Source organism: Wallemia mellicola (genome assembly GCF_000263375.1).
Source record: "Wallemia mellicola CBS 633.66 unplaced genomic scaffold WALSEscaffold_28, whole genome shotgun sequence".
NCBI classification, from domain to species: Eukaryota; Fungi; Basidiomycota; class Wallemiomycetes; order Wallemiales; family Wallemiaceae; genus Wallemia; species Wallemia mellicola.
Genome location: NW_006531985.1, coordinates 88626 through 114101, shown reverse-complemented (window position 1 = coordinate 114101; position 25476 = coordinate 88626). Strand labels below are relative to the sequence as shown.

The 25476-nt window shown below is 41.5% G+C and overlaps 10 protein-coding genes and 2 non-coding genes across 12 annotated transcripts; 7 read left to right on the top strand and 5 right to left on the bottom strand.

Moving 5' to 3' along the window:
* Positions 1–705: 705 nt before the first annotated feature.
* WALSEDRAFT_t92 lies at positions 706–791 on the top strand. Its single transcript has one exon. It is a non-coding gene; the product is annotated as a tRNA-Asp (tRNA).
* A 1819-nt stretch (positions 792–2610) lies between these two features.
* Positions 2611–2683, top strand: WALSEDRAFT_t93. The gene has a single exon. It is a non-coding gene; the product is annotated as a tRNA-Lys (tRNA).
* Positions 2684–2836: 153 nt separating this feature from the next.
* On the top strand, positions 2837–4720 carry WALSEDRAFT_61468 (aspartyl aminopeptidase). The gene is made up of 3 exons (XM_006960456.1): positions 2837–2882; positions 2930–3264; positions 3311–4720. The coding sequence occupies exons 1-3, from the start codon at positions 2841–2843 to the stop codon at positions 4368–4370; spliced, it is 1437 nt and encodes a 478-aa protein (XP_006960518.1). The 5' UTR covers positions 2837–2840; the 3' UTR covers positions 4371–4720.
* On the bottom strand, positions 4388–7192 carry WALSEDRAFT_49014 (ubiquitinyl hydrolase). Its single transcript, XM_006960455.1, has 7 exons — positions 7080–7192; positions 6871–7032; positions 5533–6824; positions 5301–5488; positions 5108–5257; positions 4765–5057; positions 4388–4720 (listed from the first exon to the last, which is right to left on the bottom strand). Exons 1-7 carry the CDS (start codon positions 7182–7184, stop codon positions 4415–4417), a joined length of 2496 nt encoding a protein of 831 aa, XP_006960517.1. The 5' UTR covers positions 7185–7192; the 3' UTR covers positions 4388–4414.
* Positions 7193–10113: 2921 nt separating this feature from the next.
* Positions 10114–13439, top strand: WALSEDRAFT_49013 (hypothetical protein; the record flags this gene model as incomplete). Its single annotated transcript, XM_006960454.1, has 2 exons — positions 10114–10983; positions 11028–13439. Coding segments are annotated over exons 1-2 (2940 nt in total), but the record flags the coding sequence as incomplete, so codon positions are not given.
* Positions 13440–13802: 363 nt separating this feature from the next.
* WALSEDRAFT_55585 (DNA mismatch repair protein MutL) lies at positions 13803–16308 on the top strand (the record flags this gene model as incomplete). Its single annotated transcript, XM_006960453.1, has 10 exons — positions 13803–13865; positions 13911–14048; positions 14095–14267; positions 14314–14521; positions 14572–14773; positions 14823–15125; positions 15178–15589; positions 15638–15797; positions 15845–16003; positions 16051–16308. 10 exons carry the CDS (start codon positions 13803–13805, stop codon positions 16267–16269), a joined length of 2037 nt encoding a protein of 678 aa, XP_006960515.1. The 3' UTR covers positions 16270–16308.
* On the bottom strand, positions 16263–17549 carry WALSEDRAFT_34047 (vitamin B6 biosynthesis protein). Its single transcript, XM_006960452.1, has 5 exons — positions 17433–17549; positions 17292–17386; positions 17149–17245; positions 16982–17101; positions 16263–16932 (listed from the first exon to the last, which is right to left on the bottom strand). Exons 1-5 carry the CDS (start codon positions 17536–17538, stop codon positions 16394–16396), a joined length of 957 nt encoding a protein of 318 aa, XP_006960514.1. The 5' UTR covers positions 17539–17549; the 3' UTR covers positions 16263–16393.
* A 501-nt stretch (positions 17550–18050) lies between these two features.
* Positions 18051–19522, bottom strand: WALSEDRAFT_52797 (cytochrome b-c1 complex subunit Rieske; the record flags this gene model as incomplete). Its single annotated transcript, XM_006960451.1, has 4 exons — positions 18051–18095; positions 18358–18416; positions 18781–19269; positions 19510–19522. 4 exons carry the CDS (start codon positions 19520–19522, stop codon positions 18051–18053), a joined length of 606 nt encoding a protein of 201 aa, XP_006960513.1.
* A 121-nt stretch (positions 19523–19643) lies between these two features.
* On the bottom strand, positions 19644–20910 carry WALSEDRAFT_61467 (MRG-domain-containing protein). Its single transcript, XM_006960450.1, has 7 exons — positions 20879–20910; positions 20764–20830; positions 20632–20717; positions 20382–20583; positions 19932–20334; positions 19803–19887; positions 19644–19758 (listed from the first exon to the last, which is right to left on the bottom strand). Coding segments are annotated over exons 1-7 (936 nt in total). The 5' UTR covers positions 20881–20910; the 3' UTR covers positions 19644–19667.
* Positions 20911–20927: 17 nt separating this feature from the next.
* WALSEDRAFT_52795 (hypothetical protein) lies at positions 20928–21802 on the top strand (the record flags this gene model as incomplete). The annotated part of the gene is made up of 5 exons (XM_006960449.1): positions 20928–20931; positions 20979–21003; positions 21048–21144; positions 21188–21607; positions 21650–21802. The coding sequence occupies 5 exons, from the start codon at positions 20928–20930 to the stop codon at positions 21800–21802; spliced, it is 699 nt and encodes a 232-aa protein (XP_006960511.1).
* Positions 21803–21959: 157 nt separating this feature from the next.
* Positions 21960–23435, bottom strand: WALSEDRAFT_30379 (hypothetical protein; the record flags this gene model as incomplete). Its single annotated transcript, XM_006960448.1, has 3 exons — positions 21960–22951; positions 22999–23131; positions 23175–23435. 3 exons carry the CDS (start codon positions 23433–23435, stop codon positions 21960–21962), a joined length of 1386 nt encoding a protein of 461 aa, XP_006960510.1.
* A 499-nt stretch (positions 23436–23934) lies between these two features.
* WALSEDRAFT_61466 (Deoxyhypusine synthase) lies at positions 23935–25461 on the top strand. The gene is made up of 6 exons (XM_006960447.1): positions 23935–24011; positions 24059–24228; positions 24274–24750; positions 24796–24883; positions 24926–25047; positions 25092–25461. Exons 1-6 carry the CDS (start codon positions 23990–23992, stop codon positions 25299–25301), a joined length of 1089 nt encoding a protein of 362 aa, XP_006960509.1. The 5' UTR covers positions 23935–23989; the 3' UTR covers positions 25302–25461.
* The last annotated feature ends 15 nt before the right edge of the window (positions 25462–25476 follow it).

Below are 25476 nucleotides of genomic sequence, written 5' to 3'. Positions count from 1 at the left end.
TTGAATCACGGAGATGAGCGGAGAGTTTAAGGAGGCGGCGGTAGTACTCAGACTGGCGCTTGTTATTGAGCGAGAATTCCAATTGACGCTTCTTGAGGTCTTTCTCGGGTTCTGTAAGAAAGGAACCAGGGAGGATTGAGAACTCAGAAAAGGCTAACTCCTCTTCAGAGGGGAGATTCCTGTCATCAGTAAAGCTCGAGATGGTCAGTCCTTCGAGGGAGGCAGCGTTGCTTTCACTGATGTCTCCTTCAAGGATGCCACGGCTTTTGTGGTCATCGCTGAACCGTAAAAGTTGCGTTTTCCAAGTGTGGTAGTTTTTATCGTTTAATATGATCATGTTGGGCGGTGGGCCAGTGGTGCTGGAGCTGATAACTTGTTAACCTGAGAGACCTAATATCCTAGACTGGGAGGAAGAATTAGGAGTCCAGAGAAAGGAATATGAAATATATATGGTGTCTTAGTTGTTGTCTTACAAAATGTGTATATATTATGACGCGCATTAGTGGCTGAGGTGATTTTGAATTTGAGAGGCGCGTAGGATAAGGGGATCAAGTAAGTAAAGTAGGATATTGGGAAGCGAGAACGCTAAGTAAGATGATAATATTGAATGAGAAATAGGATTGAGACTGACTCTCATGATATAGTGCTGTGATGCAACTTGGCCGAATCTCATTAAGACCAGCTGTGGCTAACAGTTTTACAGATTCCTTGTTAGTATATCGGCTAGTACGCCCGCTTGTCAGTTGAATAACTAATCGCGGGAGAGCTGGGTTCAACTCCCAGACAGGGAGATTCAATTTCTTTCCCCAATCTCGATTGGTTGTAGTTTTTGTTGAATCTAAGTAAATTTTAATTCATATTAAATACCTAGACCAAGTGATATGTTCGCATGATAGCCTACGTCTCAAAATAGGAAATTGCAAATTTTGTCGGAGTATTAATGAAAAGTATTAGTAAATAAATTAATGAGCTCGATTATTCATTTTTATCATAATATATATGTTAAGATCTGGGTACTGAGCCTGAACATATAGGTCAACCAAAGATGAGTCACGGACATGTGTTGCACCGACCCAAAAGATATAAGTAAGGAACCACGCTTACGATCAAAGACAAGACGAATTTCACATAGCACATGCCCAAATACAGTTAGACAAGAGCGCGGTCAACCGAGACCGCGTAAAGACTAAGAGGAACAAAGATAAGTAGGGAGAAAATAATGTAATGTAAATGAAAAACCATCCTCATATAGATCTTACTCATTATATTGAATCAACACTATATGCCACCATTCGTAAACATATCCATACTCTCTTTCGAGGTGTTAATGTCCTACATTTTCTTAATTGTAAATTATATCTTAGGCTATAACCTCAGTTCTGCGTCTTAATCCTTTCGGATAATATCTTTTTATTTATATCATCATCATTGTAGGTAGTGATGCCATTTTTGTTCAATTGGTTACCATACGTTTCAGGCGCAAACAGCCAATCCGGTGGAGCCCGGGCTGCCTGTTCTCTGAATTTAGCATCGTTAGTGACCAATTTAGCTAAATATGAAAAGGATATAATTCCCATATACAGATAATTTACTGGGACTGTCTTGATCTGGCTGAAAAGCCTGAAACAATAACCTACTGCATTATAGAAGAACGTTGTCGCTTGTATAAAGGCTACAGTTGTACTATGATAAGCTGTCCGTAAAGCGACTCTAGAAGTCAAAGGAATAGCCTGTATGTTACACATATTAAGTACTATCTGTTCCAACGCTACTGTTATACTTAACCAGTAGTACATGTTCATTGCCCTATGGAATGAATTCCAACTATATCTCCATCCTCGTACTTCTTCCTCGTTAAATTTAAGTATCTTGGTATTCAACAACCACTTCTCGAAAATATATGGAGGAAACAATACGAAGAGAGTGAGTATGGTCCATGCAATCCAGATCCTCTGTAGAACCGTAGAATTGGACCATAAATTATTAGTGAGGGAAGCGCAAGTGTCTAAATAGTACATTGTTTATTTATCTTGATGAAGTTGGTACTACGCAATATAAATATATTTTATCATTGACGACTGTTGTCTTTGTACAAGTTCTTTTACAAATAGTTGACACTGTCCGCATGTACCTTACTGTCCTCTTATTACTATTTGTACTTTCGTACCTAATGTTTGAATGAAGATTCAGGTGCTGAACTTGCAGAGTCATTTAGCTATGAAATATGAGAATATATTTAGGCATGAAAATATATGTAAGGTAGGCGGACAACATGGAATGCGAACTATCCATAATGAAATAAATCATGTACTAAGACCGCAACAATGTTCTATACGAAAAAATACACATATATGCATACAACAAGTCATAAGCTATGCTATCCTTAGGGTGGTGATCTGAATGATTTACATAACAACGTATTCACATTTCACAACCAATATAGCATGTCGTATATTTACAACTCAACTCGTAATAAGCAATTGTCGCTTTATGTTCAGAATCTGTGTCCAAATTCTAACAGCGAATAATATGCAGTGCCGCAAAAAATGACGTCATATACATGACTCAAGAAAGGGAAACACCTTCTATTTTAATTTTTGCAAACCACAAGCCTCGCTAGCTCAATCGGTAGAGCGTGAGACTCTTAATCTCAAGGCTGCGGGTTCGAGCCCCGCGTGGGGCTGTTTCTTTTGTTTTTATTATTTTGCTGTATCCTTTCGAGACGCAATGTTCCTTTTACTTCTGCATTATATTTCTAAAGGTCATATGCAAGACACAATTCATTAACACTACTTAATTTTAAGTTGTACTGTTGTCATCTGACGTTGATAAGCTTTTTGATGACGGCCATCAAATCAGCAATGAGCAGACAAGCAGCAGAGGTAAGCCAAATTGTCAAAGTTGTTCTCTTATTGAAGAAAATTAATAGAGATTCCTAAAATTCGTAGACGCTTCAACAGATCCTTTCCACGCTACGTATACTGCTGTACAAGCGTTAGAGAAAGCAGGCTTTAAGAAGCTACATGAGAATGCATCATGGAACGGTCAACTTCAAGCTGGATCGAAATACTACTTTACTCGTAACCAAAGCTCTGTAATTGCGTTCACTTTAGGTGCCAAATACAATGGAAGTGGTGGTATCAGTTTAATTGGTGCGCACACAGATTCACCAAACTTACGCGTCAAGCCTGTCTCTAATAAGACAGCACAAGCTTATCTTCAAGTCAAATGTGAGACTTATGGTGGTGGAATTTGGCACTCTTGGTATGTATAGCTTATATAGAGATGTTCAATCTGACGCTTCAAACAGGTTTGATAGGGATTTGAGTATCAGTGGTCGTGTGATTGTCTCTGAGAAAGGATCGACATCGAAATTCGTCAGCAGATTGGTCAAACTCGATAAACCAATTTTGAGGATACCGTCACTGGCTATCCACCTTGATAGAGACGTCAATCCCTTCAAGTTCAATCCTGAAACCCACCTGATACCAGTCCTCGGTCTTGTCAATGAGCAGCTGAACGCAACTACCGACAAAGAGGCAATGAAATCTAAGTCTTTGTACGACTCTCATCCAGTAGACAAACATCACCCAGCTCTTTTGGAAGCAGTAGCTAAAGAGTTAGATGTCGAAGTCTCACAGATCCAAGACTTTGAGCTTAGCTTGTATGACACGCAAAAGGCAGCTATTGGAGGTATCAACGACGAATTCATTCTTTCTGCTCGCCAGGACAACCTCATGTCTTGCTTTGCCAGCATAGAAGCGTTGATAGAAGCATCAGACAGACTTGAGAATGACGACAGAGTAAGATGTGTATGCTTGTTCGATCACGAGGAAGTTGGAAGCGCATCAACTGCTGGCGCAGATGGATCACTCTTGCCTGACTTGATTCACCGTCTCACATCCGAGTTATCAAAAGCTAACCAATCAAAGTCATCCTTTGAGGAAGTGGCTGCTCGTTCATTCATTATCTCAGCAGATATGGCACACGCAGTTCATCCAAACTATGCCGAGAAACACGATGACCTTCTCAGACCTAAGCTCAATGGCGGACCTGTCATCAAGACCAATGTAAAGCAAAGATATGCTACCACCTCAATTACCTCTTTCCTTCTTGGTAGAATTGCAGAAAAAGTGAATGTACCTTTGCAACATTTCAGCGTTCGCAATGACATCCCATGTGGATCTACTATCGCACCAATGCTTGCTAGCAAGAGTGGTATACAGACTGTTGACATTGGTCTCCCTCAACTCTCTATGCACTCGATTCGTGAAATGAGCGGCTCAGAAGATCCACAACATCTAATTGACCTCTTTAGATCTTTCTTCGAACATTATGGACAACTCCAAAGCGAAATCACAGTGGATTAAACAATAATTGTAGCATTGATGGCATAAATGCATTGATTGATAACTTAAATCTTTTCGTAGAAGTACACATAACCTTTACCTAATAATGAGTTCAAGTTTGTTTCTGATTCCTTTACGACTTTCTCGTCGTTGAAAAGAATCCAGTTGTCGCCATGTTTAACGTGTACTACGTAGTGACCTGAGTGAACCGAAGGACCTTTATGGGAGATGAAGGCCTTGAGCTTGTACGAAGCTGGTGAATTCACATGACCAGGCTTGGAATCATCTTCATCCATAGGCTCAGCTGCCTCTTCACCTGCATCTGTAGGATTTTCGAATAGCCAACTGACGGCCATTTCGACATTGTTTGACTATTGACTATTAGTAATAGAGCATTTGTTATGTTTCAACTCACGGATAGTCTCAAAGCTTTCCTTGCTTGGTTTTCAGTGAATCCCATACTGGTAACGACATTAATGAGGTCATCTTCACCACCCTTTGACGATTCTTTGATGGGTGCTTCCTCACCTGGATCGGTTGGATTCTCAAAGAGCCAGCCAACAGCCATTTCGACGCTGTTTTGTGTACTTTTTAGAGCCTTACGAGCTTGATTCTGCGTGAAGCCCATTTCTGCGACTGTGTTGATCAACTCTGCTGGTACATCTTGGTTTTCTTCCGTTTCCTTGACCTCAATGGGTTCGTCAAGTCCTGTTGTGGGTTATTAGCAAGCCATAAAGACAGATATAATGAAAACCAACCTTCATCTTCCATATGACTGAACAACCATTCCATTGCAGCTTCAGCGCCCGAATGGTTGGTGTTAATCAAGGCTCTTTTAGATCTGTTCTCTGAGAAACCCATACCAGTCAAAGCCGTCATCGAGTCACCGTCGAATTTGATTTCATCGTCTACTTTGGGTTAGTGAATTGTTCCACTGGAAATCCTGCATACCTTTATCGTCGTTACTATCTGGAAGATCAACTTCACCTTCTTGTCTACCTTGTGACTTCATCTGTGTGACATCAACTTTCTCGACGCCGTTTACTTGTATGTCAAGCTTCGTTGGCACCCAATTCACGAGATGGAATTTGCGAGAGTGTATCACGAGGGCATTTGGGAATGTATCTAATTTCCATGTTCTTTGTATGTCAGTACGTTTGAAAAGCAAATACGATCTACCTACTTGATGGCATTAACCTGCGTTTGACACGATGGACAACTATATTCGAGCTGCTCAGGTTGAATAAGCGCTGATAAACAGTCTTGCATGTCGACATCCTCATATGCAATTTTATCGGATTTTGAGCTCTCGTCGTATACTTTGCCTTTTTCGATTACGGGGATGTTGACACTCAGACTGTCGTGGTTATCGTACCTATATCTAACTTTATTGCATGACGTGCACTGCAATTTTTGTTCAGCAACAAAGGCAAACATATTCTTCAAATCTTTCGGTGTATTCTTAGATGTGCGTCTGAGTACTTCTAAGAAATGACCTAAGAATTCTTCACTGTCTTGTTGTCTCATTGACGAGAACTCTGGGTGGCCTTTCCCGATGAGATTTTTGAACATTGCTGGCTTGATACCGTCTTGAAATTGACCACCCAGTCTAGATTGCTTGGAGTATCTGCCAGAACCCAAACCATCAGCAATTTTTGCCAGCTGGATATCCAAATTGTTTGCTGGGTCATCGACAGTTTCCTTATTGAGTTTGGCAAAAAGCTCCGAGTAGTACTTCTTTACTTCCTCATAACTAAACAACGACTGAATTGTGCTATTCATATAGCAGCTGTTGCCAAGATTCTTCAATCCGGTCAACCAGTTGCCAAACACTGGTTGGAGTTCATGTCCATCTTCGCCCGTCATGCTAAAGTCAAACTTTGAATTCTGCTCTAGCTGCAATTCTGTAAGGTTCTTTGTTGTCTTTACCTGTGCTGCGATGTTTATTCCGAAGTTACTTAAATCTGTTGCAAGATTTGGATTCAAACGCTCCTCATTGCACGCGTAACAGTAAATGTCAGCGCTACCTTCTGCGGTGATAGTACCAAGTTTGACAGCGACAGCGTGACCTGTGTTCTCAAAATGTGCCAAAGCGTGTGAGTTGCCCTTCAATCCACCAAATTGGGCCCTACCACAGCCTAATTCACCACACGTGAGACATAGCCAGAGATTGTCACTGAGTTCGCAAGCGTGACAGTGCGCACCTGACATTTGAACATCCTTTTTTGGCACCTGTGTTTGCGATATGCTCACAGAGTGCTCACAGCCAGTCAATTCCTCCTCCCAGGCTTTCACTTCCGACTTATGGGCGTTTGAATCTGCCTTGACGATCGCGTCAATCTGGGATTCTATGGTGCTATTCGATGTGCTGGGATATACTGCATTACACTCTAAACACTTCAAATTGTAGTCGTAGCTGTGTATGTCTTCGTCTCTCTCTTCTTCGATTGCTAACTTCTTAAGTGGTGGCTCCTCCTTACAGCATTCTGTTAACAGCACATCAAATATAAACAATATTTACCTTCTCCACTTGTGATTTCTTAATGCGTCTTTTTATGTTTACCGCCAACGGATGATTCTTCTCTTTGGCGTGGTTATATGCGTGCTGATGGGAATTATTGTCTGCTGTCGCACATCCACCGTGGAAACAGTGTAAGCAGACATCCACACCATTCTCTGAGTCCTGCGAGTGGCTGTTAGATATGTCACCCATGCTTATCTATCACGCACTTGACTATCAAAACATCTCATACACTCATCTTTGTAAACTGTATCAGAAATGCTAGGTGCTCGGAGTGATTGTCCCAAAGTTTCTACGTGTTCACAAACTCCCATTATGGTCGCTAAGAGTCAAGGGCATATATCTCAATTATCGGACAATGATAACATAAAAGTTCAAATAATTAGTTATTACGGTACACTAAATGGGAATAGAGTAAATGAGTGACTGTTTGATTTGCGTGTTTCTCTCTCTATGACGTAGGTATTTCACGAGCTAGTGTTGTCTAAAAGATATCATTTGCTGTACACTTTTCTAATGTATGCCCATAATCTTCCTTCAAAGGATCTTAGACAGATGGCTTCATAATACATCGTTTACTCACACAATCATCGCAATATTCTCCAGAATTGACGCCTTGTGACATACCAGATGCAGCTGCTAAAGCTGATCCCGCTTTAGGTCTACTAGTGGCATTAGAGGATATACTATTGGAAGAGACCCCATTGGTAACACCATTATCTGACTTCTTGGCATCGCGCATAAACTCTCTGATCAATGGATCTTCGTATTCATCGTTGGATTCCTTGATTTCTTCGTTTGCCAGGTTTTCTTTGTTTGAAACCACCGATGAGTCCGTCGTTCGTCTCGAGTGTTGGGATACTTGATCACCTCCATTTGGTATATTCAATTTACTCCTTAATCTTGATATCTCACGCTCCATATCATCCTATGAATTTCGTGTAAACGTAATTCTGCTTTTCATAATAGTCTTACCTCTTTAAATATCTTAGCTTCGAGTAATGACTCAAGTTCGCTCAGCTCGCGATTAGACTAAACATACATGTCAACTTAATGTTACTGGGAAAGAGCAATACCCACTTGGCTCTCAGCATCCTTTCGCCGGCGTTCGCTTTGTTTAAGTTTCTCTTCGAGAACTCTCATGGTATCGTCTGGATGGAGCAACCCGTTTGACTCATTGTTGGACTCTGCCTGTCGTATAATTAATTAGAGAGGACATTGTAAACCATGAAACTAACATTTTTTGCTTCTTCAAGCTCACTGGTAAGATCTTTAACTTTCTTTCTCAGGGCGTTGATCTCAGCGGTTTGTTTAGATGGACTATCTCCACTATCAACGCCTTTACGCTTTAATTCCTCCTTTAAAAAATCACATTCCCTCTTTGATACAGCGTTGACCTCCTCAGAGTCTTGTAAACGTTCGTTGAGAGATGTAACCTCTTTCTCAATTTCTTGAACTTGGTCAAGGTGTTCTTGCTGTTCCTTTTCAAGACGCTTGTAGAGTTCATTAACTCGCTCATTGTCGGTATCTTCACTTCCATTTTGGAGATTCTCAAGATTCTCTAAATCTGATCTAAGTGTCTCGACTTCAAATCTGGAGCCCTCAAGGAGCTCCTTAGTCGACGCGAGAGCTTCCTCCAACTCATCTATTTTGGACTTGGAGTTTAAGTGTTCGTTGTGTACCATATCTAACTCGCTTTCTAATTGAGTAATGCGAAGCTGTAATTCTTTCAAATTAGTTTGTAATTTCGCCATCACGTCACGGGATTCGTAGAGTGAGTTCTCCTTTTCTCTTTCTGACTCATTGAAAGATTCCTCAGCCGCTGATAACTTGCTTTGTAAGTGCGTGAGTTGTTCTTTTAATGACTCGTTATCGATTTCTGCCGCAGTGACCTGTCTCTTCGCTTTTGTACCCGGTGATGCTGGCTCTCTTGCCTCAACGAGGAGTTCATTGTGTTGACCTTCAAGGATCTTGAGCCGTTCATCAGCCTCATAGCGGCGAGATTCTGTTGCGTTCAAGCGCTCTTCATACAATGCGATCGTCTCTTGGCCTGCGTTCCTCAACTCTGAGACTAACAACTGAAGGTCTTCTCTTTCTCTACCAAGGTCTTCCGACTTCTTCATTAAAGCATCGATAGTCTCTTTCAGTTCAGCAATTTCTGCATCCTTTTTATCTAAAGTGGTTCGCATTTCTACCTTAACTTTATCGAGTGATTCGTTGATAGTCTGTATATCTACGTCAAGTTGACTTAACTTGTTCTCTTTGTCTTGAATTTCAAGGGAATGTTTCTCCTTTAGATCATGAAGCGTGATTTGGTGGTCTTTATGTGTGCCCTCTAGGGAAGACTCAGTGGTTATGATTTTCTGTAATGCCTCCTCGAGATCTTTTTTCGCCTGGGAGTAGGTAGACAGCAACTCCTTCTGCTCGCCAGTTTGTGACTCGTACTTTTCTTTCAAAGCGTTGAGCTCGTTCGTCAGTTCGGTAGTATGAGACTGTGACTCGCTATATAAATCATCCAAGACATCATTACGGGAGTAGCTTTTGCGATGACTGAGTGATTGTCTAGATTGTGTGCGCTGACTGATACTGCTTGGAGGTCTATCGACTAATTGCCTAGATGGCGTCCTGTTTGACGCGACAGAAGAACTCCTCTGGTGTGATTGCAAGGGAGTGTAGGTAGAAGGGTTGTATGACGAGTTACTGATTGAGCTTGATGGTCTATTCTGCTCCATGGAACTCGATAAGGAGTGCCTCGATGGTGTAGATAGAGAGGTGAGTCTCGTACGCGTAGTTGGAGGTGACGAAGGTGGAGGCATGTGGTCTTTACTTCTCAGACGCGTAATTGAATGTCTTGGTTTTGGCGTGGCTGATGTAGGTGTTGGTAACGTCGTTGAATGTCTCGGGGTTGTCCTAGGTGACGGGATCGCTGAGTTGTTGACGGACAATCTCGGTCTAGGTAATGCAGGAGGAGTGATCGACGTGACTTTGTTTGGCTGTATGAAAATCCCGTTATCCGGTTTGCAGCTGAAATACCTGACGCCCTGGATGCTACCATCGTTCTTGCCCTTCCCATGATGCGGAGGTAGGAGCTCTAAGCCAAGCCAGAGGCCTTCCTTGAATTGGGTTTTACCGTAGAATTTCAAGTGTCCTTCTAAGTTCAAATGCTGGATTTTCACCAGACTGTTTATTTTGTACTCTGTGTTGTTGACGTTCATGTTCAAGATACAAAGCGTCGTAGACTTCGATGGACTATTCAAAATACACAACAATTTGATAATTTTATACGCTAACAATCAGCTCACTTTAAGAGATTTCAACTTGAAAGTCCTCCATGAGCTCACTTTGCAGAATACACCCTCGAGTTTTGGTGTTCACAATGAGAAACTCCTAATAGGATACTCTAATGGATTACTAGAGATATATTCTATCAAACCACTTCATCTGGTCAAGAAGATCTCCCCAGTCGACTACAAAAACATCCTTAGAGGTACAGATGAGGGTCATCTCGGTAATGCGGTCACATTTACCCACTTTGTCAGTAACAGCACGTTCATCTCTGCCGATGAGTCCTCGCGGGTGTTCTGTATGTCCCTCAAAGGTCTCGGTTGGTTGGAGGGTCTTGATAAGCAGAGATTGTTTGGTAGATACCCTCTTCCACCATCAAATCCTCTACAATTGCCCGCATTTCATTCTAAATTACTCGATGTGGCTGTGTGCCAGCCTTACACGGCCATTCTCACACCAACCAAGCTTATTGTCGTATCCTTGAAGCCTTCTCCGACAACCATCTACAGGGTAATCAATGAGAAGCCTTCAGATCACACTACAGGTACTTTAGCGTGGAATAACAATACCCTCGTTTTCAACTGGAGTAACACTGTCTACAAAGTCAACCTGGATGATCAAATCACACATTCATCACGCGTATACGACCGAAAGATAATGTCTTCTCATTGGATAGACAGTAACTTGATCCTATTGAGGTCTCCAACGACCTTTGATTTGGTAGAGCCAGCATCATTAGAGATTTTAGAATCCCAGCCTTACGACACCTCACATTTACCTAATACACCCTCTTCATTTCAAGTATTGCGAAAAAAATGTTTCTTCTTGGTATGTGGTGAATCTTACGTAAAGCCCACATTAACTCTTTACAGACTGAGAACCACTTGTCGGTAGCATTTTTGTTAAATTACAAAGACAGACTTGGTAGTCTCGCCAAAGACGGGAAGTACATTGAGGCTCTCCAACTAGCCGTAGCATACTTCAAAGGCGAGGGTGGTCATCGATTGACTACACACTTACCAGACTCAACAATGGAAAGACAGCCTCTAGTACAACCCTTTCTTAGCTCACTTCTCAAATCATCAACAACATACCTGGAGAAGACCATTACGGCTCAGTCTAAAGAGGCTTTGCGGTACTTGGCTAAGCATATGATAGAAGCTGCCTATCTTATTGATAATCTAGACTGGTTGTTTAATGAAATTTTCGATATATACCAAAACAACAAACTTGAATACCCATTTCTGGTGGAGTTGGAACCCTTAGTGAGATATGGAAAATTACCAGTTATACCGCCAAATATGAGTCAGTTGTTGCTGCGTTTGTATGACCCTAAAGATCATCCTGGAAGGTATGAAGAGCTAGTACTCAACCTAGATGCTACCCAACTAGATCTCAATGGGGTTATTAAATCGACGAAGATACATAAATTATGGAAGGCTTTTATATACGTACACTTGACTGCGTTAGGCGACTTCCTTACTCCCACTCTTGAACTCATCAACTCGATTAGGAATGATCAGCAAGAGGGCGATAAAGTTACATTGTTCGATTACTTGGGATACACCCTGAGTGGGCTATTATATCCATCTCAGAAAGCCCTGGAGAGCATCGATGATGATTATTCAGAGGAAGGATTGAGCTTTAGAGGTAAAACTAGTATATACCAGTTGTTATTCAACGGGAAGCTTCACTCAGATGACATTAACACGTCAGACAACTATTCATATCCATATGTAAGGTTTCTCTTGGCACTTGATTCAAGACTATTCTTTGCAGTGTTAAACAGAGGCTTCGAAGAGGGGTACTTCAATGACGAGGGTACATCTCGTCCATTATCGCGTCAAACAATAGTCAACCTCCTATTAGAAATGATATACACCCAAGATTTACCAATCGGTACCATTACTCAAATAGAAGTATTTGTATCAACAAACTTATCAAAATACCCTCAATTCTTGATGTTGCCATCAAGTACGATTTTACAACTCATTATGGGATTATCAGAGATGCAAGATGATAGTGAAGGCAATCAGGATATTTCAGGAGCTTCACAAAATGAGCGCGAATTAGCGGTCGAGAGTCTTTTATCAACCTTTACGCCTAACTCACTGAACAAAATTCTTGATCAGCTTATAGAAGTGTTTGAACGTGCAAAATTCTACAAAATACTAAAATCTTCATATAGAACAAAGAAAGAATGGAGAAACCTCATCAGGATTACTCTTGAAGATATTTATGATGAGGGACTTTTTGAAAATCTCAACCAAACGTTCAAATGGAGTAGAGATGATGTAGAGTTGTTTGACGTTTTTGAAACGTTTGTTGATACGCTTATACGACTGGATGCTGATGAGCTCGTCATGCTGGTCGACAAGCATTCTAATGACAGTGACGAAGTGCATACAAATATCGTGCAATGGTGTCAAGAGAAGAGACATATTGTAGAATACCTCGCAGCAGCATTGCGAATCAGAAACGGTGAATTAAGCGATCCATTGAAAGATATCTACATAACGGCTTTAGCGACTTACAAAAAAGAGGAGGTTTATGGTGCTATTAAAGCCTATGACTTTAATCACGAGTTGGTTGATAGGCTCTGCGTAGAGGGTAACATAATCGACGCAAGGCTCTACCACCTCAACGCAGAGGGTTTACATAAAGAAGCGTTCGATTACCTGAGACATAGTACCTCTGAGAGTGCTGACGAAGACACACTCAAGCGGGCATTCAAAGTCGGAATGAAGATCGCAATTGACTATGCACATAATGGAAGTGAGGAAGCAAATAATATGTGGTTCATCGTTTTGTCAAGCTCTATGACAGCAGTGAGAAAATACAATTGGTCGAATGACATACTCGATGAAATCTTAAACGCTGTTGTACTTCATACAGATTTGAACAAAATGACGTTCTCGACGTTGTTCAGAAAGCTCGTCGACCACTTCATGGTCGAGCCTAAGGGTGAAGATAAACCTTACGATCAACTGAGGAGTGTTCTGATGTGTTTCATGGATAGTATTCGCAGCAGACAGGAGATTTTCAGCGTAGCAAGACGCATTATGGATAGAGATGCAGCTTCGATCATCAACGAATACAGCGAGAAGCGTAGAAGTGGCTGGAGTGCATCTGAGAAGTATAGAAATGAGTTGGATGAGTTGAGGAAATACAACGAGGAGAGTCGTAAGTTGTCTGAAATTGCCGAAGAGCTCGAACAGCAGGGCGTTGACTATAGAGAAATTTTCGAGATACCGCCTGTCAAGCAGCGTGTTGTTAAAGTGTACCAATAGATAACCCTAGGTAGGTAATTAATGATGGTGTTTGAGTTGTGTTGTTAACGTTCAATTAGATATCTTGTAAATTGAATAAAATGTTATAGCTTAAACTGAGACAAGTTGGTAAATAGGAATGACTGTTTTCTGTTGTGCTAACCGAAGTACTCGATTGGTATTAAAATAGGAGCTTGGCTTATCGCAGTTGTGCAGAAATGTAGATGATGTCACAGTTTAACTTTTTGATTAACGCTTAAAAACGCTCTGATTTGTAAATTAGAGAAGTTTTTTTAATAGTATACTTCTATAATATACTATAATAACCTACAATGATTAAATAATTGTATTATTCTTCCACCATCATCATCATCTCAGATGAATAATGGCAGGATACGGAAGCTGGATGAGCTCGTAGTTAATACAATAGCAGCTGGAGAGGTGTGTAAAATATTTGTAGCGTGTTCACACAAGTAACACCCACAGATCATCCACAGACCTGCAAACGCTATCAAAGAGATGTTGGAAAACTCCTTAGACGCAGGAGCAACAAATATAAAGATAACTATAAAAGACGGTGGATTAAAGTTACTACAAATTCAAGACAACGGCGGCGGAATAAGCGTACGTTCCCGGCTTCCTTTTCCTTATCAAATTGAATTATCGTTAGAAAGAAGATCTACCAATTCTTTGTGAACGCTTTACGACGTCAAAGATACGAAAGTTTGAGGATTTACAAACTGTATCGACGTTTGGATTCCGCGGTGAGGCTCTAGCATCTATTTCACATGTTGCACATCTATCAATCCTTACAAAGAAGGTCGAAGATAATGCGGGTTGGAAGTGAGTTGATAGAATATGCCTGGAGTGCACCATTGACAAATTCAAGGGCTAATTATTCAGATGGCAAGCAAATCGGCGAAGCTAAACCAACAGCCGGGAACAAGGGCACTATTATTAGCGTAGAAGACCTGTTCTTTAACGTCCCGATGCGCAGAAGAGCACTCAAGAGTGCCAATGAGGAGTACAATAAGATTGTCGATGTTGTCACAAAGTATGCCGTTCATAACCCGACGGTATCATTCGTATGCAAAAAGGTAGGTTTATATACACCAAGTTCCGTTCGTTTGCTAACGTATAGCACAAGGTGAACGCTAATGTTCCAGAGATATCCACTTTATCGAGATCGACGACAGTTATGAACATAAAAGCGCTTTTCGGACAACAGGTATCAAAAGAGTTACTGAGGTTCGAAAGTGAGGATCAGGAACTGGATTACAAGTGCTCGGGATATGCAACATCCACTAATTACGCATCGAAGCGTACAACTATGTTGCTTTTCATAAATCGTAAGTTTTTCACAACTGTTGGTTGCTACAGAATCTTAGACCATCACAGATAGATTGGTAGATTGTCCGCCTTTGAAGAAGAGCCTGGAGAATGCGTATAGTGCTCTATTACCAAAGGGGTCACATCCTTTTGTTTACGTGGATCTGGAAATACCTCCTCAAAATATAGATGTTAATGTACATCCAACGAAATCACAGGTTCATTTTATAAATGAGGATGAAATAATTGAACATTTGGTAGACGCATTAAGTATCAAATTGTCTAGTTCTAATACTTCAAAGAGCTATGATGTGCAAACGTACCTTCCAAAACCAATGCCTATAGCTCAGATATCAAATCCCAAGTTCATTGGTGAGTTTATATGGCCATTAATAATTAGACATGCTGATTCAGATACATAAAGCTACTTTTGCTAAACCTGCTCCTAAAGCTCAAGTACGTACAGACGGTACGACAAGAACACTCGATTCATTTATACCAATAACGCAAAAATCATCATCGCCACCTCCGCCTAAAGCATCTGCATCTACATCGAGGATTACGTCTACGCCATTAAAGAGACCTGCTGAAGAGACACCACAACACACACCTGCATCGACCCAATCTATGAGAACACCTATAGAAAAGGTAAAAAGCAACAAGAATAACCTCACATCAGTACGGAATCTCAGACAGGCAGTTATCGATAATAAAAATGAGGATGTTGCGCGAATGATAAAAAATCATACTTTCGTTGGTTTTGTGGATATGTCTAAACATTTAGCATTGATTCAGCATAATACGCAGTTGATCATGTTAGATTACAAATTCTTCGCGTAAGTCGTTGAAGAGCTCTACCAGTTTTACTTACTAAATTGTTCAAGTTATGAGCTTTTCTATCAGATTGCCCTAAACCAATTTGGTAACATGGCCAAGTTTGAACTCAACCCACCTCCTAACATACGGATACTAATCGAGATAGCTTTAAAAGCTGAAGAAGAGAATATCTTAGAGAGCGGTGGTGAAGTTTCACTAATATTAGAAGTAAGTTGAATAATATATTTAAATCAAACTAACACGCATTGTAGAAGATAGTGAACTTGCTTACCAGTAAGGCGAGAATGCTTGATGAGTATTTCTCAATAACGATAAACGAGAGTGGGGAATTAGAGCGTTTGCCATTACTCTTGAAGGACTACACCCCAGATATAAATGCTATACCGACACTTCTAATGAACCTTGGGCCATTGGTGGGTGATATTAGTCTAATAACTTCATTATTGACGGATAATTACAGGTAAATTGGGAAGATGAACAAGAGTGCTTCGACCAAATACTCAAACAATTAGCATTGTTTTACACTCCTTCCAAGGAAAACAGTGAAGCTGTTAGATGGCAAATTCAACACGTATTGTTTCAATCAATGGTGAAAAATTTAACACCTTCAGATAGTCTAAACGCGATCACAGAGGTGACAAGTTTACAAAATTTATATCGCATATTTGAGCGTTGCTAGAATAACTGTAGTTTATATTTAATGTATTTCTTTACTGTTTGTTACACTGGTTTTGAAAAAAGTAAAAATCCAAAGTTGAAGATGGTTTGCATAATAACATGTCTAAAATGATTCAATCTACTTTTTACCAACCACGTTGAGCGAATTGGCCACCCTTGAGGTTCTTATCAACGTTAAGGCCAACCATGGCTTCACCAAGACCTTCGGAAACTTGTGCGAGAATCTTAGGGTTTTGGTAGTGAGTTGTGGCTTGAACGATAGCTTTAGCGCGCTTAAGAGGATCTCCTGATTTGAAGATACCTGAACCGACGAAGACACCATCACAGCCTAATTGCATCATCATAGCTGCGTCTGCAGGGGTAGCCAAACCACCAGCAGCAAAGTTAACAACAGGCAATCTCTTAAGTCTGGCAGTTTCCTTGAGAAGGTGGTATGGTGCTTGTAAATCTTTAGCGAAAGCGTAAAGTTCTTCTTCTTCCATAGAAGCTGCCTTTCTGATGTCTGCCATTAATTGTCTCTCGTGTCTTACAGCTTCGACTACATTTCCTGTACCGGCTTCACCCTTTGTTCTGATCATAGCAGCACCTTCTGATATTCTTCTGAGTGCTTCACCGAGGTTTTTGCATCCACAGACGAAAGGTACCTTGAATTGGTGCTTGTTGACTAGTTTGTTCATTAAATGATATATATCTTAATTCATAAAACCACTCACTGTGATGTTGCTCATCTGCTGGTGTGAGTACCTCAGATTCGTCGATGTAATCAACTCCACACTCTTGGAGAATCTGGGATTCGACAAAGTGGCCAATACGTGCCTTAGCCATGACAGGGACTGGTTGATATTAGTGGTCATACAATATATTCTTGATCAATACTCACTAGTAACAGCGTCGATGATTTCCTTGATAAGTACAGGATCAGACATTCTAGAAACGCCACCTTCTTGACGGATATCTGCTGGTACACGTTCGAGTGCCTTTATAGTTCTTAGTGAGTGTCTAGAAGGATAGTTTATAACTTACCATGACGGCACAAGCACCGGCTTCTTCAGCGATACGAGCTTGTTCAGCGTTGACAACATCCATGATGACACCGCCCTTAAGCATTTGTGCGAGTCCTAGAAGCTGTTAGCTAAGTATACAGATGTGTACCTCAGAACTTACCGCTCTTCACAGAGAAGGTACCAATGCTACCATCACCACCTTTGCCGTTCTTTTGGGTTGATTGACCACCCGCTGGGCCTACGATTGTTGGGTTTTCTGCAGACATTTCTTCTTTGACGGTATTCGATAAGAAGCAGACGAGTCATCAATCGATCGAAATATAGGGTAATTAAAGAAAAATATTCACAAAATCTATGACTTTTGAGTAAGCCAAGGTAACTCAATTGATAGTTATAGTACAATATTCATTAGTACTGCAATGAAATCATTGTTCCTAAATTTCCTCATTTTCTTTTAATCCGAAATGTATTCTATGAGATAGCTATGAATATAAAGCAGTCGAGCATTCATATTGTCGCTTTTCATACCATCTCGAAATATTGTCCGCAGTGGTTTAGTAGAAGAGAATACTCTTCGTGTATGTCAAATTGCTGATTGTTATTGTAGATACTTTAACTAGATTTTCTATACATTGCTCTCGTGCATACTTTCAATCTCTCTTCAGCCGCTTTTAAGCGAATAGTGGCATAGATTCAGGTACGCATATACTTCGCATCCCCTCTTTACGTTTACTCAAAAGAAAGAAAATTATTCACGTATTACAATAATGTGTTATTTTTAACCAATGACCAACTTGTCTTCGTTCAAACTATAGACAGGAACCTGTGAGGACATGTTAGTAGGTGATTCTAAACTAATATTGTGTTTCGAATATTCGCGCGTCGCATGCTCATCTGTGTTTAAGAAAACCCAGACAACCTTGATGGTTCGTTCAATGTACAACGCACACCGCTATGAAGTCATCAGGTATTTCTTTACAGTGCGATACGAGTATCGAGATGCACCAAATACCAAATGTATCCATTCCTTAGTCGTGCTAATGCAAACGCAACGAATATCCAAAACATCCAATTGCATCACTCACCTCAAGGTTGGTTGGAGCTGGACCTTTACGAGCTCTACCACTGATATCGTAATGTGAACCTGTAACTTTCGTTAGCATTTCGTTCTATTTTATCTCGAGTGCTCCAAAGCTGCTAATAGCGATCTTTATTGACATCTTGGAGGGGCATGAGTGTTAATCTTAGCTTTGCACGTATATGTGCAGAGCGACGTAAATTTACGATATTTACTGATTTATTGTCAATTGCCAATGAAAATCCACTAGTGAAATCATCGGAAGTAACACAAAGAAGTATCAAAATGCTACCACCTAATACCCAATTCCATCTGAATATTCACGCTGTACTTTAACGCTTTAAGATATCTCGTACGAGAACTTCAAAATTCGAGTTCGCCAGATGTCGCAAAATTCGCAAATACAATGGAGCACCTAAAGCCAACTTACCGTGACATGGGCAGTACCAGCCTCCGAAATCACCTGCTTCACCAATTGGAACACAACCCAAGTGTGTACATACACCCAACATGACTAACCATTCACGTTGCTCGAAACGATCAGCATCTTTTTGAGGATCTCTCAAATCTGACATTTCAACTTTATCAGCTTCCTCAATTTCGGATGCTGTTCTGTGTCTAATGAAGACAGGCTTTCCACGCCACTTTATCGTAACATTCTTGCCTTCTGGGATAGCGGATATATCGACTTCAGCCTTAGCGAGAGCGAGAACGTCAGCGGATGCGGACAAGTTTGACAAAATGTCAGTGACGGTTGCCTTTGCACCGGCTGATGAGAGAAGACCCATAGAGCCGACCATGAAGTAAGAGAATGCCTTGTTTGATCCAGTGTTTTTGCTTCTATATGGTGAGAAATCTGGTACTTGGGTAGTGTCTAAAGCTTTTGAGGAGGTGGAGAACTTGCGGCTTGGTGCTGGTGCTATGGGGTGTTAGTGAGAAGAGCGCGAAAAAAGACAATACGGACAATTGAATACAGTCTTTGTAGTGGAGAAGTTAGAAGCGACCGCAAATCTAGCTGGGGCGTCTGATCTACCCTCGTGGTGGTGGTCTGCGCTACCATAAGTGCGGGCGAAATTCAAGCCGTGTACTGCAGCTGGTACACCATTTGATTTTGTAGCTGATGTGGCTGCAGCAGTGAATTGCCCTCTGTTCGCTATACGGAGCATTGACATTTTCGAAAACTGAGAGTTCTGGTTCAACAAGCCAATCATATCAGAGTTGATTGAAATTTTAAAATATAAAAACAACTTGAAAGTGTAATTTATATACAATGTTATAATAATTTACATTTAAAACGCTTTCTTATTTCTTCTTCAGCTAGCTACCCGCGTTGACACGGTTCTGATATTGTGGACTCGAATTCTCATACTCGGAAAGGAAAAGTGTGGATTTATTGTCGATTATGTATCTAACGGTGTTAGAACGTATGTTGTACGCTTATGTCCCACTCACTGTAGTATATCTTGGACCGTCGTCTGCAATATTTCTATACTTTCACCATCAATCGACGTGAAAGCCAACATTGAGGGTAAATTGACTAGTTACTTATTAGAAAAGCAGTTGTAAACACCATACACTCACCTATCAAACGCAAAAAGTGCTCAGTACCATAAAGGGCACTTAGCTGCTTATGCTCATGATTGTCTGGCCTTTCATCAGCCTCTTTCTTTATTTGAACAAATTGCGGCCTCTCAAAGCGGTAAAGAAGGTTAGACGCAATTGCTCGATTGAAATACACCTCGAGGCCATTTGTGACTTCCTCTACCAGCGCTTTCTTTTTGGCTTTCTGTGTATCATTCGTTATCTTGCTCTCGACATGCTCTCTATAGGACAACAGAAGCTGCTTCACAGATGGCGTCCTCGGAAGAGGCACCAACTGGTTATTCTTCGTAACGAACTCCCAATCGTCGACGAGCAAAACTTTCAACTCGTCTGGTATAATAAGTCTAATCTCTGGTCGTTTGAAACTCTCCTGGGTAAATTCCTACCGAGTTGTGAGACAAACTAGGGCGTAACTTGGGCTCAACGTACCTCCGTCTCCCTACCGCGTTTACGACTATTCTCTGGTTGACCTCCTGATTTAGGTTTGTTTCTCTGTGCTCCAGCGCCTGCTGATTGCGTACTTGACGGCGGCTGTTTCTTCTTCATAATGCTTTCCTTAAGTGATTTCTGCTTCTGGCGGTTCTCTGGTGTATTCTTATGCATACGCGACTCTGGTACCCATTCATCCCAACTAAATCGCTACTTAGATGTGTCTATAGTTCAATATACCGTTTCTCACGTCTGTTTCCAGCCTTTGTAGTGCACGAAATAGGCTGGTTGGTCTTCACCTGTGAATAGCAGATCCTTCATTGCTCTATTGATTACCTGGTTGCCATCAGAATATCACTATAGACCTGCGCACTATACCAACCTTAGCTTCGTAAAGCAATGGACCGTGGAAGCATAACACCGTCTCCTTTTCACTATATGCGAATGCCCTGCATAATATTAAATGACATATTTCCTGTTTTACGCTCGTATCTCACATTTTACACTCGCTAGCTGATGATTGCAACTTGTGAAGTGACAACCAAGATGGGTGAGCAAATATATGAGAGATAATAGACTATATTAATTCACAGTTAGACTATCAGAATCGCGTTGGTTCAAAGTCAGTATATCGCTTTCTCTATGACATCTCTAATCAGCGTGTAGATTCGGTGGTGGTGGAATGTACGGTGAGGCTGAAAGCAACGCCGATAGAAGGGAGAGACTCCGTAAGTTGGCATTGGAGACGATAGATCTGGCAAAGGTATGCAGAAAATCATCTGTCTTCTCCTTCTCACACAACCCAGGATCCATATATTTTGCGTACACACCTTGGTACTATAGAATGCAAGCTTTGTTTGACCTTACACCCAAATGAGGGTTCATATCTCGCGCATACACAGGGAAAGAAACATCAGACAAACCTCGCCAGACGTGCAGCAAAGGAGAGTAAAGAGAATGAGTTGAATATGTCTACAAACGCACCTGGACCAGAAATTATAATGCCAAAGAAAACGTTTGTTAAAATTGGTAGACCAGGTTATAAAGTGACGAAAGTTAAGCAGAATATACCGGCGCAGGATGGACAAGAAGGTAGAACGAGGATGGGTTTGATGTTCCAAGTACATTACCCCCAAATAAAGGACAATGAGAGACCACGTAGACGTCTTATGAGTGCATTCGAACAGCGGAGAGAAATGCCAAACGCTGCATATCAGTATTTGCTAGTGAGTGGTACACATTTTAATATTACCTTCTGACAAAACAAGATCGCAGCTGAACCTTACGAAACTATTGCCTTTAGAATACCTTCAGGCACGGTAAACATCAATGAGGAGGATGATTTAGGCGATGACTCTGTTGGCTGGGATTTCTGGGATGCCGACACCAAGAACTACAGCGTTCAACTACTATGGGACTAGGTATTAAATATTAAACATATATAACTTAAACTTAATCTAAGAAGAGTAAACTATCAACTATTATAGCTTGTTGTACATGATTCATTCCGTAAGATGTGAAGGTGTAAAGTTTGCGACTATTGCGACTGTTGCGACAACAATATTATTAAAAATATAATTAAGCCATCCATGCTTCGTAAATGGACCATTCAATTGAGTTTTCCAGGTCATTCGTGAGAATGAATCGAACATAGTCATAACCTTCAAGTAGTGTGGTTGAACATTCGAAGAGTCTCTTGCCATCCTTGTCATGCATTTTTGCAGGGTGACAATTGAGGGTCTGGCCTTGTGTTGTCCAACTGAGCCCGTCGGTCGAGTATTCGGTATCGACATGGGCAAAGAGTTTGGTCGAGTCTGTAGCCATATGCAAGGCAGATGCATAAGGCAGCCTAAACGCGATGTAGTCACCTGCCATTGCAGCACCAAATGATTTGAAGTTCGTAGAAGCGTTCCTATCGAGGAGAGATCCATATCCACTTTGGATGCTCTCAAGTGTACGCGCCTTTCCGAGTTCCTTTTTTCGAAGCTCAACCCACCTTCTGAATGTGGTTTGACCATTCCAGCTGTCTCGTGCTCCAACCAGTGGAAGCAGCTCGATATTGGTCAAGAAAACAAGCCCATCATCACCAATAGCCCTGACTGAAGTGAGGAGAGATGCTGCTTTATCTGAAACTCCATTTGCGTGTGTGTAAGTCGGTTTAGGGAGATGGTATAATAGAGCGTGTATTGCGTCTTCATAGTAAGTGTATGCATTTGCTTCGTCCGATTTGTACTGTACGAGGTCGAGTATTGATGGTACAGCGACAACCATTGGTGATATATTGTTGGCGAGGATGCTGAAATATTCGTCGGCATTTGCGATTCCACTCTGAGAGAGCTCCATTTGAGTTTGCATAAAGTTGACAAACGAGTGGGCAATCTTAGTTGACATCAACGTGCCAGTTCCGAGGGTATATCCACAAGTGTGTATACCGTAATCAGGAGCGTTCATGCAGTGCTCCCATTTCGCTTGTACGAAGCCCTCATTCGTAGATGTTGTTATTGGTGCACCCTCCGGATCGAGATCGCGGAGTGCTCTCATTGAGCGTATGATGCTAGGTGGTAATATATCTTAAACGTGATGTTAACTCAGAGCTATTCATAACCGCCTTACTCACAGTCATCATCTTGGATTAGACAATAATGGCTTGATGTCTCAGCACACGCTGTATATTTTGCCAAGTGGCCAAGATTGTCGTGACTATTCACAAGTTTGAGCTTGGATTTTGGACACTGTGAGCTAATGAAATCCTACAAGCTATTAGTCTTTAGCAAATATAGAGATATCACTTACCTCGTAATTTAGTGTAACAAGATGATTATTGTTGTATACCGTAACCGAACGCACTATATCGGCTAAGGTATCCGAACAGAGGTTGGCCACTATGAAAAGTAAGTTGTCTACCCTGTGTCGAAGGTATACTACTGCATCTACATCAGCACGCGACAAGTCTCGTTGATTAAAGACGACTGAAGATCTTTCATTGACGACATCCATTTCTCTGAGGAGAGTGAATGGATCTTCTCTATTGAGCACGCCATTCGTGATTAACATTGAAGTCGACTGCTTTTCAATTGCAGGTGTCTTAGTGCCGTTTATCGAATCGCGTTGCGATATAAAAGACGACCTTGAGTGTGATATTTTATAAATATATAATAAAGTACCGGTTATAAATAATAATAAGGCATTCCTGAGGTTGAAATAGCGCCTGTTTCTATGCATAGACCGTCTAATCATCGAGCTATGGTAGCCACTCTCTGAAGGCTTAGGATGGGCTATACTGGCAGTGATTTTATGATGTTTCTGATAAATACTAGACGGCATTTCCTTTGTAGCGATTGGTGGTGTGTAGGGAACGTCGCTGTGCTTCTCGAACCTATTGAATCCGGACTGGGGTGTGTGAGCTGTGTTGGCTGCATGCAATGCATACGAACCTCGTGATACTCTAAGACAGAAGAAGACGTACTCCACTTGCGGTTCTTGGAGCTATTCCTGCTGATGTTCATATGGCTGTCACTGTCGACTGGAATGCTGTCTGTCTATGAGAATAAAGGAGAAAATAATTTTTTAACTCACGTTAGATCGTTTATCTAAATCAATCAAGAAGAATGTCTTCGGAGACAGAAGCAGGTAATCTCGAGGTCAGAGCGACGGCGCAATACTGACAAATTCCGCAGCCAATGCAGCTGTATTCATGAAATCTGCCCCAGTCCCAGAAGGGGCAAAGCTAGTAGAAGGTCCTGATTATGAGGCCGAGCAGTCACTTCAGGGTCTCCTCTCTGCTTATGAGACGATCGGTTTTCAGGCTACAGGACTCTCGAGGGCTATTGAAGTAATTAACAAAATGGTGAGACTATCAAGCTTCCTGCGCTTTCTTCTAACAGCACATTAGAAAGCCTGGAGACTCTCAGACGAGCCACGGGAGGAGGACGACGATACACCAGAAGAGGAGAGACAAAACACCAAGGCTAATATCTTCTTAGGATACACCTCGAACCTCATTTCATCCGGTTTGAGAGAGATCATGCTCTTCCTCGTCAAGCACAACTACGTCAGTGCACTTTGTACAACCGCAGGAGGCGTCGAGGAGGACTTCATAAAGTGTCTCGGTCCTGGTACCTTTCTTCCTACTGGAGATGGCTGGAACCTCGATGGTGCCGATCTCAGGAAGAAGGGCATGAATAGGATCGGCAACTTGCTGGTCCCTAACGAGGCATATTGTAGGTTTGAAGATTGGGTAGTTCCTATTCTCGATGCCATGAGAGAAGAGCAAGACACTGAAGGTACACACTGGACACCTAGCAAGGTTATTCATAGACTGGGTAAAGAAATAAATGACGAGAGGAGCGTATACTATTGGGCGTACAAGGTGAGTCCTTTTTCTAAAGCATTATGTTTGCTAACGGTGTATCAGAACAACATTCCTGTCTTTTGTCCAGCCCTTACAGATGGCTCATTGGGAGATATGATCTACTTCCACTCATACAAGAACCCTGGATTGAGTGGGTATAATTAAACTAGCTGTAATTATCTAACAAACCTAGATATTGACCTTGTGGGTGACATCAGACGCTTGAATGATCTCTCTGTGAGATCAAAGAAGGCAGGCATTATTATTCTCGGCGGTGGTGTATGCAAGCATCAGATATGTAATGCCATGTTGTTCGTGAGTTATTTTTTTCGATAGTGAACACAGCTAAAATCACACAGCGCAACGGTGCAGATTACGCCGTCTACGTAAACACAGGACAGGAGTTCGATGGATCAGATGCAGGTGCAAGACCAGACGAAGCTATTTCATGGGGTAAAATACGTGCGGGCGCAGAATCGATCAAGGTTAGTGCAGACGCAACGCTGGTATTCCCATTATTGGTAGCAGCTACGTGGGGAAAGTCACACTGGAATAAAAATAAAGATTAATAGAATGTATTATCTAAATTATATATGTAGAGGCAGATTCCTACCTCACCAGCAAAGTCGCTGGGAAGATTGACAGGAAGAGCAGCCTTAAAGCGAGAGTATATCTTGCCATTACTATACGCACTCACTTAGCGCAATACGCTGGCTTGGAGCAGCGTACTACAACTCTATGTGA